This window comes from Scyliorhinus torazame, chromosome 30 (genome assembly GCF_047496885.1).
Source record: "Scyliorhinus torazame isolate Kashiwa2021f chromosome 30, sScyTor2.1, whole genome shotgun sequence".
NCBI classification, from domain to species: Eukaryota; Metazoa; Chordata; class Chondrichthyes; order Carcharhiniformes; family Scyliorhinidae; genus Scyliorhinus; species Scyliorhinus torazame.
In genome coordinates, this window is record NC_092736.1 from 22,887,201 (window position 1) to 22,903,799 (window position 16,599).

General features: G+C 44.4%; 1 protein-coding gene across 1 annotated transcript in view; it reads right to left on the bottom strand.

The window, feature by feature from the left end:
- The window catches only part of LOC140404429 (probable E3 ubiquitin-protein ligase HERC1), a 300,792-nt gene that overhangs the window by 226,011 nt on the left and 58,182 nt on the right, over nucleotides 1-16,599 (bottom strand). The window contains 3 exon segments of the mRNA XM_072492956.1: nucleotides 10,247-10,391; nucleotides 14,081-14,208; nucleotides 15,757-15,900. Of these exon segments, the coding sequence (XP_072349057.1) occupies nucleotides 10,247-10,391; nucleotides 14,081-14,208; nucleotides 15,757-15,900 (417 nt within the window).

Genomic DNA, 16,599 nt, shown 5'->3' on the forward strand with positions numbered 1-16,599 from the left:
CCTGGCCCAAATCTGATGCCAGTGTCCCATGAAAAGGAACCCCTCTTTCCCACACCATTCTTTCAGCCACGTGTTAACTTCTCTTATTCTTGCCTCCCTATGCCAATTTGCACGTGGCTCGGGCAGTAATCCGGAGATTATGATCCTTGAGGACCTGTTTTTTTTAATTTGAATCCTAGCGTATCTTATATCAAAGATGTGTTATGGCACAGCAGACGGTAAGTGACAGGCTGCCCAAATCTCAAAGGGAAACTTGAGCAAGCTGCCACATGGTTTGTAATTTGTATATTATGAGGAGGTAGCTGAAGTCAAGAGAATTACATTTCAGGCCAGTTCTGACTATTTTAAATATTAAATTTAAACATTTATTGAAGTAAAAAGTAACACAAGACACAATAACACGGTTAAGAGGTAACAGTATATCTACAAACATTTCGTAAAATATTTTGGCTTAAACTACTCCGAGCTAAACCCCTTTTGATGGCAACAGTCCCCAGGTTTTTAAATCTATCAAAATAATTCCAGTAACATTAACACAATGCACCTCTCATTCAATACTGACACCATAACTTGGTTCAACAGCCTTGCGGACACAAACACATTTGTTAGAGGGTGGCAGCTGGCATTTGCAGGTCCGTCTCCAGCACACACTGCCTTGGTCAAGATCACATAAGAACTAGGAGCAGGAGTGGGCCATCGGGCCCCTCGAGCCTGCTCCGCCATTCAAATGAGATCATGGCTGATCTTTTGTGGACTCAGCTCCACTTTCCGGCCCGAACACCATAACCCTTAATCCCTTTATTCTTCAAAAAACTAGCTATCTTTATCTTAAAAACATTTAATGAAGGAGCCTGAATTGCTTCACTGGGCAAGGAATTCCATAGATTCACAACCCTTTGGGTGAAGAAGTTCCTCCTAAACTCAGTCCTAAATCTACTTCCCCTTATTTTGAGGATATGCCCCCTAGTTCTGCTTTCACCCGCCAGTGGAAACAACCTGCCCGCATCTATCCTATTTATTCCATTCATAATTTTGTATGTTTCTACAAGATCCCCCCTCATCCTTCTAAATTCCAACGAGTACAGTCCCAGTCGACTCAACCTCTCCTTGTAATCCAAACCCTTCAGCTCTGCGATTAACCTAGTGAATCTCCTCTGCACACCCTCCAGCGCCAGTACGTCCTTTCTCAAGTAAGGAGACCAAAACTGAACACAATACTCCAGGTGTGGCCTCACTAACACCTTATACAATTGCAGCATAACCTCCCTAGTCTTAAACTCCATCCCTCTAGCAATGAAGGACAAAATCCCATTTGCCTTCTTAATCACCTGTTGCACCTGTAAACCAACTTTTTGCAACTCATGCACTAGCACACCCAGGTCTCTCTGCACAGCAGCACGTTTTAATATTTTATCATTTAAATAATAATCCCTTTTGCTGTTATTCCTACCAAAATGCATAACCTCACATTTGTCAACATTGTATTCCATCTGCCAGACCCTAGCCCACTCACTTAACCTATCCAAATCCCTCTACAGACTTCCGGTATCCTCTGCACTTTTTGCTTTACCACTCATCTTTGTCGTCTGCAAACTTGGACACATTGCACTTGGTCCCTAACTCCAAATCATCTATGTAAATTGTGAACAATTGTGGGCCCAACACTGATCCCCGAGGGACACCACTAGCTACTGATTGCCAACCAGAGAAACACCCATTAATCCCCACTCTTTGCTTTCTATTAATTAACCAATCCTCTATCCATGCTACTACTTTCCCCGTAATGCCATGCATCTTTATCTTATGCAGCAACCTTTTGTGTGGCATCTGGTCAAAAGCTTTCTGGAAATCCAGATATACCACATCTATTGGCTTCCCATTATTTACCGCACTGTTAATGTCCTCAGAAAATTCCACTAATTTAGTTAGGCACGACCTGCCCTTTATGAACCCATGCGGCGCCTGCCCAATGGGACTATTTCCATCCAGATGCCTCACTATTTCTTCCTTAATGATAGATTTCCAGCATGTTCCCTACTCCCGAAGTTAAGCTAACTGGCCTATAATTACCCACTTTCTGTCTACCTCCTTTTCTAAACAGTGGTGTCACGTTTGCTAATTTCCAATCCGCCAGGACCACCACAGAGTCTAGTGAATTTTCATAAATTATCACTCGTGTATTTGCAATTTCCCTAGCCATCTCTTTTAGCAATCTGGGATGTGTTCCATCAGGGCAGGAGACTTGTCTACCTTTAGCCCCATTAGCTTGCCCATCACTACCTCCTTAGTGATAACAATCATCTCAAGGTCCTCACCTGTCAGAGCCTCATTTCCATCAGTCACTGGCATGTTATTTGTGTCTTCCACTGTGAAGACCGACCAAAAAAAACTGTTCAGTTCCTCAGCCATTTCCTCATCTCCCATTATTAAATCTCCCTTCTCATTCGCTAAAGCACCAATATTTACCTTAGCCACTCTTTTTTGTTTCATATATATGTAGAAACCTTTACTATCTGTTTTTATATTCTGAGCAAGTTTATTCTCATAATCTATCTTACTCTTCTTTATACCTTTTTTAGTAGCTTTCTGTTGCCCCATAAAGATTTCCCAGTCCTCTAGTCTCCCACTAATCTTGGCCACTTTGCATGCTTTTTCCTTCAATTTGATACTCTCCCTTATTTCCTTCGATTTCCGTCGATTTTCCCTCTTTCTACCGTTACTTCCTTTTTGTTGGTATAAACCTTTGCTGAGCACTGTGAAAAATCGCTTAGAAGGTTCTCCACTGTTCCTAAACTGTTTCACCATAAAGTCTTTGCTCCCAGTCTACCTTAGCTAGATCTTCTCTCATCCCATTGTAATCTCCTTTGTTTCAGCACAAAACACTAGTGTTTGATTCTACCTTCTCACCCTCCATCTGTATTTTAAATTCCACCATATTGTGATCGCTCCTTCAGAGAGGATCCTTAACTATGAGATCAATAATCAATCCTGTCTCATTACACAGGACCAGATCTAGGACCGCTTGTTCCCTCGTAGGTTCCATTACATACTGTTCAAGGAAACTATCGCAGATACATTCTTTAAACTCCTCCTCAAGACTGCCTTGACCGACCTGATTAAACCAATCGACATGTAGATTCAAATCCCCCATGATAACTGCTGTACCATTTCTACATGCATCCGTTATTTCTTTGTTTATTGCCTGCCCCACCATAATGTTACTATTTGGTGGCCTATAGATTACTCTTATCAGTGACTTTTTCGCCTTACTATTCCTGATTTCCACCCAAATGGATTCAACCTTATCCTCCATAGCACCGATGTCATCCCTTACTGTTGCCCGGATGTCATCCTTAAATAATATAGCTACACCACCTCCCTTACCGTCCACTCTGTCCTTCCGTATGTTTTGATACCCTTGGATATTTAACTCCCAGTCGTGACCATCCTTTAACCATGTTTCAGTAATGGCCACTAAATCATAGTCATTCACGATGATTTACACCATCAACTCATTTACCTTATTCCGAATACTACGAACATTCAGGTAAAGTACACTTATGTTGGCTTTTATACCTCTGTTCTGAATCTTAACACCTTGATCACTAACCTCTCCCAAGTTATTTTTCCTCTTAACCTTTCTCCTAATTTTCCTTGTCGTTGAACCCATATCTTCATGTAACAACCTACCGCGTCGCTTTCCATTTATGTTTTTACTTCCCGTTTTATTCCTTTTAGTATTACTGGGCCTATTCACTCAGCTCCCCTCAGTCACTGTACCTTGTACTGTCGCCCTTTTTGACTTTTGACTATGACTTCTCTGCCTTACACTTTCCCCCTTACTGCCTTTTGTTTCTGTCCCTGTTTTACTACCTTCCGACTTCCTGAATTGGTTCCCATCCCCCTGCCACATTAATTTAAACACTCCCCAACCGCTCTAGCAAATCACATGGCGACACCAAAAGTCTTCAGTTCATCTGTAAATGTTTTCCCCTTGATCTTCCACGCTCATATCTGAAGTCCTTTAGAAGTTCCTTTTTCCAGAATTGAACAGCCTTTCAAGTCACTTTATGGCTACTATATTTATAAAAGTAAACTTACTTTGTCTCACCCATTTATGATCTCCCAATTGTACATGTTCCTTTTGAAATGCAACCGCTAGATTTAAATCCCTAATCTGCCTATTGTAAATTCTTGATCAAGCTGCCTCCGGCACTCTGTTCACTGCCACTTCAATGACTTGCCTTCACACCTAACCAGGTTGATGTTTTGACCCTTGCAATCTATCTTCAGTTTAATTAAACCAGCCACGCCCATATCCACACACTCCAGCCCGTTTCACAGTTTATGTTAGCAATATTGAAAACAAGAGGTTTTTCCTCACAATTGTAAATTCCAAAAAATAATCCAGGAAGGTGTTCAATATCTCTCCAGGGATATTTTCATCATGCATTTTTTGTAAGGGGCAACAAAGTTAGCACTGTTGCTTCACAGCGCCAGGGACCCGGGTTCAATTCCCAGCTTGGGTCACTCTGTGCGGAGTCTGCACGTTCTCCCAGTGTCTGCATGGGTTTCCTCCCACAGTCCAAAGATATGCCAGTTAGGTGGATTGCCCATGTTAAATTGCCCTGTAGCAGCAAAAGGTTAGTTGGGAGTTACTGGGACAGAGTGGAGGTGTGGACTTAAGGGCCGGTGTAGACTCGATGGGCCGAATGGCCTCCTTCTGCAATGTAAATTCTATGAAATTTCTATGAAGAGTCTACACCGAGTAGGTTGAAACAAAAACTTACATAATTTCAAAAAACCTATTATTTACAGCTTCAGTGGTTCCCTACTGGGTCCTCTCTAGTCGGTGCCTTACTGACAGACTCTATTTATACAAAGCTAAGTATGATTAAGGGTCAACCCCCAAACATATCACCTCGTGCAAGATTCACAGGGCAGTTAATCACCCCTACCCCAGAAGACCCATGGGGGTTATAACAACATTGACTAAATCTTGAGAGAAGACACATCCCTTTCTGACCCCTCTTAATATTCACACAAACCTTCTCACTGTGCTCCATTAGGTCAAACATTTTATCTGTTCAAGAGGTTAAACTTTGTCAGGCAAAATATGCCTGAAAGATCAATTATCTGAGAAAGTCAGCTCCCAAATCAATTGACTAAATATGTCAAAAAATAAATTGCACACGATTTGCAGCTTTGAAAAAAGAACGTGGGAGGGGGAAGAGAAGAGAGGGGGAAGAAAGAGAAGAGAAGAGAGGGGGAAGAAAGAGAAGAGAAGAGAGGGGGAAGAAAGAGAAGAGAAGAGAGGGGGAAGAAAGAGAAGAGAAGAGAGGGGGAAGAAAGAGAAGAGAAGAGAGGGGGAAGAAAGAGAAGAGAAGAGAGGGGGAAGAAAGAGAAGAGAAGAGAGGGGGAAGAAAGAGAAGAGAAGAGAGGGGGAAGAAAGAGAAGAGAAGAGAGGGGGAAGAAAGAGAAGAGAAGAGAGGGGGAAGAAAGAGAAGAGAAGAGAGGGGGAAGAAAGAGAAGAGAAGAGAGGGGGAAGAAAGAGAAGAGAAGAGAGGGGGAAGAAAGAGAAGAGAAGAGAGGGGGAAGAAAGAGAAGAGGGGGGGAAGAAAGAGAAGAGGGGGGGCGAAAGAGAAGAGAGGGGCAGAAAGAGAAGAGAGGGGAAGAAAGAGAAGAGGGGGGGGAAGAGAGGGGGCGGGGGGGAAGAGAGGGGGCAGAGAGAGAAGAGAGGGGGCAGAGAGAGAAGAGAGGGGGCAGAGAGAGAAGAGAGGGGGCAGAGAGAGAAGAGAGGGGGCAGAGAGAGAAGAGAGGGGGCAGAGAGAGAAGAGAGGGGGCAGAGAGAGAAGAGAGGGGGCAGAGAGAGAAGAGAGGGGGCAGAGAGAGAAGAGAGGGGGCAGAGAGAGAAGAGAGGGGGCAGAGAGAGAAGAGAGGGGGCAGAGAGAGAAGAGAGGGGGCAGAGAGAGAAGAGAGGGGGCAGAGAGAGAAGAGAGGGGGCAGAGAGAGAAGAGAGGGGGCAGAGAGAGAAGAGAGGGGGCAGAGAGAGAAGAGAGGGGGCAGAGAGAGAAGAGAGGGGGCAGAGAGAGAAGAGAGGGGGCAGAGAGAGAAGAGAGGGGGCAGAGAGAGAAGAGAGGGGGCAGAGAGAGAAGAGAGGGGGCAGAGAGAGAAGAGAGGGGGCAGAGAGAGAAGAGAGGGGGCAGAGAGAGAAGAGAGGGGGCAGAGAGAGAAGAGAGGGGGCAGAGAGAGAAGAGAGGGGGCAGAGAGAGAAGAGAGGGGGCAGAGAGAGAAGAGAGGGGGCAGAGAGAGAAGAGAGGGGGCAGAGAGAGAAGAGAGGGGGCAGAGAGAGAAGAGAGGGGGCAGAGAGAGAAGAGAGGGGGCAGAGAGAGAAGAGAGGGGGCAGAGAGAGAAGAGAGGGGGCAGAGAGAGAAGAGAGGGGGCAGAGAGAGAAGAGAGGGGGCAGAGAGAGAAGAGAGGGGGCAGAGAGAGAAGAGAGGGGGCAGAGAGAGAAGAGAGGGGGCAGAGAGAGAAGAGAGGGGGCAGAGAGAGAAGAGAGGGGGCAGAGAGAGAAGAGAGGGGGCAGAGAGAGAAGAGAGGGGGCAGAGAGAGAAGAGAGGGGGCAGAGAGAGAAGAGAGGGGGCAGAGAGAGAAGAGAGGGGGCAGAGAGAGAAGAGAGGGGGCAGAGAGAGAAGAGAGGGGGCAGAGAGAGAAGAGAGGGGGCAGAGAGAGAAGAGAGGGGGCAGAGAGAGAAGAGAGGGGGCAGAGAGAGAAGAGAGGGGGCAGAGAGAGAAGAGAGGGGGCAGAAAGAGAAGAGAGGGGGCAGTAAGAGAAGAGAGGGGGCAGAAAGAGAAGAGAGGGGGCAGAAAGAGAAGAGAGGGGGCAGAAAGAGAAGAGAGGGGGCAGAAAGAGAAGAGAGGGGGCAGAAAGAGAAGAGAGGGGGCAGAAAGAGAAGAGGGGGGGCAGAAAGAGAAGAGGGGGCAGAAAGAGAAGAGGGGGCAGAAAGAGAAGAGGGGGCAGAAGGAGAAGAGAGGGGGCAGAAGGAGAAGAGAGGGGGCAGAAGGAGAAGAGAGGGGGCAGAAGGAGAAGAGAGGGGGCAGAAGGAGAAGAGAGGGGGCAGAAGGAGAAGAGAGGGGGCAGAAGGAGAAGAGAGGGGGCAGAAGGAGAAGAGAGGGGGCAGAAGGAGAAGAGAGGGGGCAGAAGAAGAGAGGGGGCAGAAGGAGAAGAGAGGGGGCAGAAGGAGAAGAAAGGGGGCAGAAGGAGAAGAGAGGGGGCAGAAGGAGAAGAGAGGGGGCAGAAGGAGAAGAGAGGGGGCAGAAAGAGAAGAGAGGGGGCAGAAAGAGAAGAGAGGGGGCAGAAAGAGAAGAGAGGGGAAAAGAGAAGAGAGAGGGGAAAAGAGATGGGGGGGGGGGGGAAGAGAAGAGAGGGGGGGGAAGAGAAAATTTAGTGATCAAAATTAATAGTATTGCTTGTATTTTAAGAAAATGTTGAAGGGATTGCTGTTTGCGACTGCAAAGAAAATATTGATGACAATTTTTAAATGCTATCTCAGACACTGCGGCGGCAGTCAAGTCGGGCACTCAGCCAGACTAGCTCAATGCGTTAAACACTTGGTCAAGTGCTGATCATTGGTCAGTCACAAAAACCTCAGAGCATTTACTGCAGAAATAACAAATTCAGCAAGGAGCACATATTCAATGTTAGAAGAGAAAGAAAACAATATCCTTCATATAACCATATAAACAACTGAGGGGAAAGATCCAAATCAACTCAATTAACTTCTTGCCCCTGAAGCATTGGGGAAAAAAAAAAGAGGATGAGCAAAAGAAAATGAATTTTGCAATGCAATTACCATAGGTCGTTGACCTGGCAGCTTTCACTCACCAAACATCATGCTTTCCCGATTATGCAGCAAATCAGTGCATCCCCTTCCCACTCCCCATCTTTTCAGCGACAAAATACTCTATTAATGAGCCTCAAAGTTTAGTTGCCTTATTGTAAAAGTCAGGACATGGGATCAAGCGGGCGATATGGACTATATTGTGACGGGAGTGATGGGGAGTTTAAGTTACATCTACAGAGCGCACTGCAACATGAAGTGGTAACTGACAAACAGAAATAAGCCCTCCAGCAAAAATGAATAAAGTACAGAGCTGCTTTCAAACTAAAAGTCAATCATTTGTTAAAACGCCAAATAACTGTTAGTGAGGGAATTCAGTCTCAGTGGAAAAACTGGTGCGAGAATGGGAAAAAAAAAAAAAAAAAAAAGAGGATCCGCCCAGAAAAAGATTTGCAAGATTAAATGCACCGACAGGGCAGGGGCAAGCCACTGGCCTAATTTTGAGAAGCATGCACTAGAATGGATCCTTGAAAACCACCAGAAATGCAATCTATATATACGCAAATGAAACCTAGAGTCCAGCAAAGATTTCAGACCAAAGCTGGTGTAGCTGCTTTAGAACAATAGAATCATGGAATTCCTGCAGTGCAGAGGGAGGCCATTCAGCCATCGTGTCTGCACCGACTCTCTGAAAGAACACCCTACCTTTACCCACACCCCGCCCTATCCCCATAACCCCACCTATCCTGCGCATCTTTGGACTCTGGGAGGAAACCGGAATACCCGGAGGAAACTCATGCAAACACAGGGAGAACTTGCAAACTCCACACAATCAACCAAGGCCGGAATTGAACCCAGGTCCCTGGGGCTGTGAGGCAGCAGTGCTAACCACTGTGCCACCGTTTTATGGGATAATACAGTCCAGTGCCACGGTAGAAGACCAAGATTGCTCAGAGAACACCACAAGGCCTGAATGCCAGTATTATACCAGTTTCCAGAAAATCTCAATCAGGCAGCAGCATAAGCATGAGTACATCAAATCACATCGGCGACATGGATGAAACACCCCCAAATTTCGACATGCCTGGCAGCCAAACTGTGGTGTGGAAAGGTTTGAAAACAATGAAAATGACAGAGCCACAGAGGATTCAGGGCGGTGCGAGCCTGCATGGCCAACAGAACAAAATTAAAGCCTATGTGAATCACATCAAACATCAAGTTCCCCAAAGAGTTTCTGTGCATGCTTATGACAAAGACTGGATGACTGAGGATGGAGTGTATGGATCAATAATATAGGGAATAGGTGTCAGGTAGTCGACGTAAAGAATGTAGCTTATTATTGTGGGACATGTTCAGATCCCATATAACTGATGAGATCAAGAGGTGCCTGCGAAGCAATAAGTCCCACAGTGCTTTCCCAACAAGCCTTTCATGGATCATGTTCATGTCAAATGGAGTAGATGGACAGTTAATGGAAAAGCACAGAGTGGAAATATGCATGCGACTGCTTAATGTTTTGTGTGGTTTCATTTGCTATTAATAGGATGCCATCAGTGCACAAATGTGGAACATCAATTCAATGAAAGGATGGAAGGATTTGTTGCAGGGGGTTGATCTTGAAAATAGAAACGCCACAACTAATCCAGGGTGGGAAGTCATAGACAAAGTTTCGCAAATGAACTCTATGAACAGGCTAGAAATGTGGAATGTTTTTCACCCAGAGTCAATGAGATCTACGCTTTCAATATCTTTACTTGGTCATACCAAGGAGAACTGTGATGACATTTAGGCTGCAGTGGAGCCGTAATGAGATCCAAGAGAGGTTACAGAATTGAAGACTTCAGTTTTGCTCTTTGACCTTCACAGGTTATGTTGGCAGAATTCACACATTCACAGCTGTTTGCAGAAGAAGCTTATTTGCAATTCGCAGATATTAAAGCCAAGAAATAAATTGAAAATGAAAGCAGTATTCAGAACTTAGTCTCACAAAATAATTAGCAAGCTTTGAAATCAAAATATTCCAAACAGTCAAAACAAGATTCTTAATGTTGGTTGGGTCGTTAAGCATGTCCAAGGCGGAGATAGACAGATTTTTGATCACTAAGGGAATCTAGGGTTATGGGATCATGGCAGGAAAGTGTTGAGGATCATCACATCAGGTCAGTTATGATCTCATTAAATGGTGGAGCAGGCTCAATGAGCCAAATGACTATCTTCTGCTCCTACACCTTACAAGATTGGTTGTTATCAAGTGGCTCCAAATGTAAAGCCTGGTGCTGATTTTATACAGTGCAAACATCAAACTCGCTCCTGTTACATGGGTCTCAGTAGCCCGCCTTAAACACAAATAAAAATACAATAATTCCTGCAATTATATTGCTTTGGAAATTCAAATTTGCTTCTTACCGTGTGAAAGAGCCAAACAATGGCTGTCACCTATTGAAAGGTCAACTATTCTTGTAGTAGCCAGTTCTTCGATAAGTTTGGGTCTCAAAGCTGTAGCTTCTGAAGAGCCACAGCCGAGACAGGCACCACAGCCCCACGCATACACCTATTGTTGAAATGCAACAAATATTATAGGATGAGAAAATTCATTCAGAAATTAAATTTGAAATGTGAAATCCCCATGTTATCTGTATTTTAATAAATATACGTACACATTCCCTTCATAGTCTATGGCAATTCTATCGCTAAATGAGAACCAACAGCCAGTTCTACAAGAACTGATGTTAATATAGAACATTCAATGTAATTAAATGCTCCAAGGCATTTCACAGGAGCATTATAAAACAAAATACCAAAGGGAGGCAGCGGGTTCGGGATAACGTCAGTAGACGGGTAACCCAGAAACTCAGGCTAATACTCTTGGGACATGGGTTCAAATCAGACCATAATGGCTGGTGGAATTTAAATTCAATTAATTAAATCTGGAATTGAAAGCTCATCTCAGTAATGGCGATCATGAGGCAGCATGGTGGGGCAATGGTTAGCATTGCTGACTCATGGTGCCGAGGTCCCAGGTTCGATCCCGGCTCTGGGTCACTCTCCGTGTGGAGTTTGCACATTCTCCCAGTGTTTGCGTGGGTTTCACCCCCACAACTCAAAAGATGTGCAGGTTAGGTGGATTAGCCACGCTAAAACTGCCCCTTAATTGGAAAAAAGGAATTGGGTACTCTAAATGTATTTTAAAAAAGTAATCATCATCAAAACCCATCTGGTTCACTAATGTCCTTCAGGGAAGGAAATCTGCCATCCTTACCTGATCCGGCCTACTTGCGATTTCAGTCTACACCCATGTGGTTGACTGTAACTCCCCAACCGAAATGGCCCAGCCACCCGCTGAGTTCAAGACCAATTAGGAATGAGCAACAAATGGGGCGGCACAGTGGCACGGTGATTAACACTGTCGAGGTCCCAGGTTCGATGCCGGATCCGGGTCAATGTCCGTGTGGAGTTTGCGTATTCTCCCCATGTCTGCGTGGGTCTCTCCCCCACAACTTACAGATGTGCAGGGTAGGTGGATTGGGCACGCTAAATTGCCCCTTAATTTGAAAAATAAAATGAATTGGGTACTTTAAATTTATATTAAAAAAGGAATGAGCAACAAGCATTGTGCGTATCACTGGCAAGTCCCCTACCCAAAATATATTCTGTGCCCTTGCCACTTCCTCCAATGGTTGTTCAAAATGGAGGAGGAGGAACAACAAAGAACAAAGAACAAAGAAATGTACAGCACAGGAACAGGCCCTTCGGCCCTCCAAGCCCGTGCCGACCATACTGCCCGACTAAACTACAATCTTCTACACTTCCTGGGTCCGTATCCTTCTATTCCCATCCTATTCATATATTTGTCAAGATGCCCCTTAAATGTCCCTATCATCCCTGCCTCCACTACCTCCTCCGGTAGTGAGTTCCAGGCACCCACTACCCTCTGCGTAAAAAACTTGCCTCGTACATCTACTCTAAACTTTGCCCCTCTCACCTTAAACCTATGCCCCCTAGTAATTGACCCCTCTACCCTGGGGAAAAGCCTCTGACTATCCACTCTGTCTATGCCCCTCATAATTTTGTATACCTCTATCAGGTCGCCCCAGGAGTAATGACTCATCAGCTGATGGTGGACGGTATATAGTAATCAGCAGGACGATTCCTCGCCCATGTTTGACCTGAAGTCCCGAGACTTCATGGGGTCCGGAGTCGCTGTTGAGGACCCTCAGGGTAACCCCCTCCCGACTGCATACCAGTGGCGCCACCTCTGCTAAATCAGTACTGCCGGTGGGACAGGACATACCCAGGGATGGTAATAGTGGTATCTGGGACATTATCTGTTGAAGCATTATTCCTCAAGTATGACTATGTCAGGCGGTTGCTTGACTAGTAGGACGTTATCCATTTTGATAAAAAAATGGAAAGGAACTTATTGCCTAAAGGGAGAGAAACTTCAGAGTACTTCAGTGCAGAGGGATCTGGTTATCCTTATGCAAGAATTGCAGAAAACTAGTATGCACGTACAGCAGGTAATAAGGAAGGCAAATGGAATTTGGGCCTCTGTAGCTAAAGTATTAGAGTATGAAAGTAGGAAGTATTGCTGCAACAAGGCATTGGTGAGATCCGCACCTGGATACAGTGTACCGTTTTGGTCCCCTTATTTGAAGGGGGGCGGGTATTTGCATTAGAGGCAGTTCAGAGGAGGTTCACTCGGCTGATTCCAGAGATGAGGGATTTGTCTTATGAGGAATGTTTGAGCAGTTTAGGCCGAAACTCGCTCCAGTTTAAAAGAATGAGGGGAGATCTAATTGAAGTATGCAAGATGATAAAGGGTATTGACAAAATTGACATGGAATGGATGTTTGCTCCTGTGAGGCCATCTAGACAAAGGTCATAGTTTTAGGATAAGGGGTAGCTGATTCAAAACAGAGATGAGGAGAAATTACTTCTCTCAAAGGGTCACAAATCTGTGGAATTCACTACCCCAGAGTGCGATGGGTGCTGGGACATTTGAGTAAATTTGAGGAGGAGACAGACAGATTTTTAATTAGTAATGGGTTGAAGGGTTATGGAGAATGGGTAGAAAGTGGAGTTTAGGGACAGCACGGTGGCACAGTGGTTAGCACTGCTGCTTCACGGCGTCAAGGACCTGGGTTCAATCCCGGCCCTGGGTCACTGTCCTTGTAGAGTTTGCACATTTCTCTTTCTCCCCCCCCCCCCCCCCCGCCCCCCCCCCCCCCCCCCCCCCATGGCGGCATGGATCTCACCCCCACAACCCAAAAAGGTGTGCAGAGTAGGTGAATCAGCCATGCTAAATTGCCTCTTAAATTGAAAAAAGTAATTGGGTACTCTAAATTTATTTTAAAAAATAGAAGTGGAGTTGAGGCAGAGAGGAGACCAGCCACGATCGCATTGAATGGCGGAGCAGGTTCAAGGAGCTCCTACCCCTTCTCCTAGTTCTAATGTTCTTATTCTGTGAGACAGTTCTCCCAATGTTGGCACAAGCCTCCAGAGGTTAGTAAGGAGAACTTTGCCAGGTTGACAGGGCTGAGGTTCATTCATTCATTCATTGTTGTTTCCAGTGTTTCGGTCAATGCTGTGTGGTCTGTGCGTATCTTTCCGGGTTTTTTAAAAAATTGACTTTGTAGTGGTTTGATACAACAGAGAGGATTTAAGAGCCTTTTTAAAAAAATTTTTTTTTTTTTATATAAAGAGTACTCAATTCTTTTCTTCTAATTAAGGGGCAATTTAGCATGGCCAATCCACCTACCCTGCACATCTTTGGGTTGTGGGAGTGAGACCCACACAAACACAGGGAGAATGTGCAAACTCCACACGGACAGTGACCCAGGGCCGGGATCGAACCTGGGTCCTCAGTGCTGTGCTAACCACTGCGCCACCACGCTGCCCGAGGATTTAACAACATTGAGTCACATAGGCCAGAACAAGGAAGGACGGCAGATTTCGTTCCCAAGGACATGAGTAAACTATCTGGGCTTTTTGCAACAATAAACAATGGTTTCATGGTCATCATTTCAATTACAGATATTTATTGAATTCAATTTCCACCATCTGCCAGGGTGGGATTTGAACCCAGACCCCCCCCCCCAGTATCACTCTGGGACTCTGGATCACCAGTCGAGTGACAATACCATTATGCCGGTGTCTCCCCAGAGATCGAGATCATTTGAATTACTCAAGCATTTATCATTTCCTTACTCTTCCAGCAATAAGTTACTCAGCTTAACTGACCTGTCCTGTTGAAGTCAAAGCAAGTGAAGATTGGCTCCCAGCACATACTTTGCGAATAAACATTCCTTGCAAGGCTTCAATAACTTTGGGTTTGTAAACACGGTTTGTGTCACCATGACCAAGTTTACCTAGTAAGTGAATGAGATATATTAGCTGCTATTAAGCAAATAATTTGCAACTTAAACTTAATATATTATGCGTCACAGCTGGTTACATGGGAATCCATTCAGAGACAGAATTTTTTAAAAAATAATCAAGTCATCGATTCGCAGCCTCACACTGAAAGTCAGAATCTATAGAATCAGTGTATAGTTGGCAGAATGGGCAGCAAGCTGGCTACAATACAGACTTGGACATTGGAATCAGGCTATTATTTCAGCAAATTGGGAAGGTTATTATAAATACAGGAGGATTGTGGAAAAATGGAAGACATTTACAGACTTGAGATTAGCCACGTAATTGGAAAATTAACTTCAATTTAGATCAGTGAAGTTTAATACACTTCTGTAGGAAGAACAAGGAGGCACTCCTTGGAAAGAGGTAGAATGACACCGGGAAAAGGGACACGGGTATAAAATCACAAAAAAAATGTAGCAATGCACTCTAGGTTCATTTCTTGAGGGAGAGAATTAAAAATCAGATAAGTTACTATTTTACAGAATCTTGGCTAGACCACTTGGAGCAAAGTTCAGGTATTCATATTTTTAAAAATGGATAAAGATACTGAAAAAAGTGCAAAGAAATTACTCGGATGATGCCAGAACTGAGAGGTTACAGGAAAGACCAAACTGAGGCTCTTTTCTCTTGAGAAGAGAACACGGAGGGATGACTTAATAGAGGTTTGCAAAATTACAGAAGGATTTGATAGGGTGGATATGAGAAGATATTTCCAATGGCCAAGACCAGCACCAGAAGTCAAAGGTAGCCAAGAATAAAGCCGGTCGAAGATTTAAGGAGAAATTTCTTTACCCAGAGAGTGGAACTCAAGACCACAGGCAGCAGTTGAGTCAGGGGAAGCTAGGTGAGCATATGAGGGGAGAAAAGGTTAGAAAATTGATGTGATTAGATTAGGAGATTTGTATGGAGCATAAATACCTTTTGGGCTAAATGGCCTGTTTCTGTGCTGGTAATACTTTGTGAAGTGCATACAAAGGATTTTAATCACAGCACCACCATATTACAACCAAGAAGGAAAAGTGGTCTGGGAAAGTTTTTCCTTTATTTGGGAGCAGGCATCACATCTCGCATCCTTCCAACCAAACACCTCAGCATAATTCTTCCACATTGATAAAACAGAACACTGAACTGCAGAATTGGTTTAAGCTAAAACCAATATCATTAGTTACTATTATACAACAGTAAAAAGTCTTACAATACCAGGTTAAAGTCCAACGGTTGTTTGAATCACTAGCTTTCAGAGCGCAGATCCTTCCTCAGGTGAGGAAGGAGCAGTGCTCCGAAAGTTAGTGATTCGAACAAACATGTTGGGCTTTAACCTGATGTTGTAAGTCTTCTTACTGTGCTTACCCAAGTCCAACGCCGGCATCTCCCCATCATGGATATTATACAACACATCAACCATTTTATAAAGTGAAGCGATTACAATCGTTACAGTTGATTTCCAGAATTGCACACCAAGGGTTTTGTGCAACTTTACTGTACAAGTGATTATTTACCATTGTCACCTCCTCCAAAAGACCATGTCGTTCTTCCATCCTTAGATAATGCAATTGTATGTGAACTTCCACAAGAAACCTCTCCTACATTGCTAATATCCTTTACCAAAGTTGGGATGTTGCGGCTATTGCTATCACCATGACCTATTGAACAAAAATGGAACAATCAATAAGGCTTTGCATTACTTCATCTCATCACATTTGTTATTCTAAATGAAATGTGAGCAAATTATACCACTTCCAAAGTCTGGTATAAAACGGATGTAAAGCAAGTGCATATCCAAATGAGACATCGCTCACATGTTCGGGTTTGGAAATCTACAAGATTTTAAATCATTTGGGATAGTGATCCGTAACCCTGTCCAATTACAAGCACAACTCAAACAGTTGGTGGGAAACAGGGGACACCTTCTTTCCCTTCTACTACTGTGATGGGTTTATTCAATGCCCACAACATACTGCTGATATGATCCATTCATACTGCAGTTTGAAAGAACACTTGTGGCTCCTACTGGAACAGGAGAAATATAAAGTTCTCCAAAGACTCACTCAACACAAGCCCTCACGCGAAACCAACTTCCTCAAGTTCTTATTGAATTCTTTGAGGAGGTGACCAAACACGTGGATGAAGGTAAAGCAGTGGATGTAGTGTACATGGATTTTAGTAAAGCATTTGATAAGGTTCCCATGGTAGGCTTATGCAGAAAGTAAGGATGCATAGGACAGTGGAAATTTGGCCAGTTGGATAACAAACTGGCTAACCGATAGAAGTCAGAGAGTGTGGTGGATGGCAAATTTTCAGCCTGCATCCCTGTTAACCAGTGGTGTATCGCAGGGATCGGT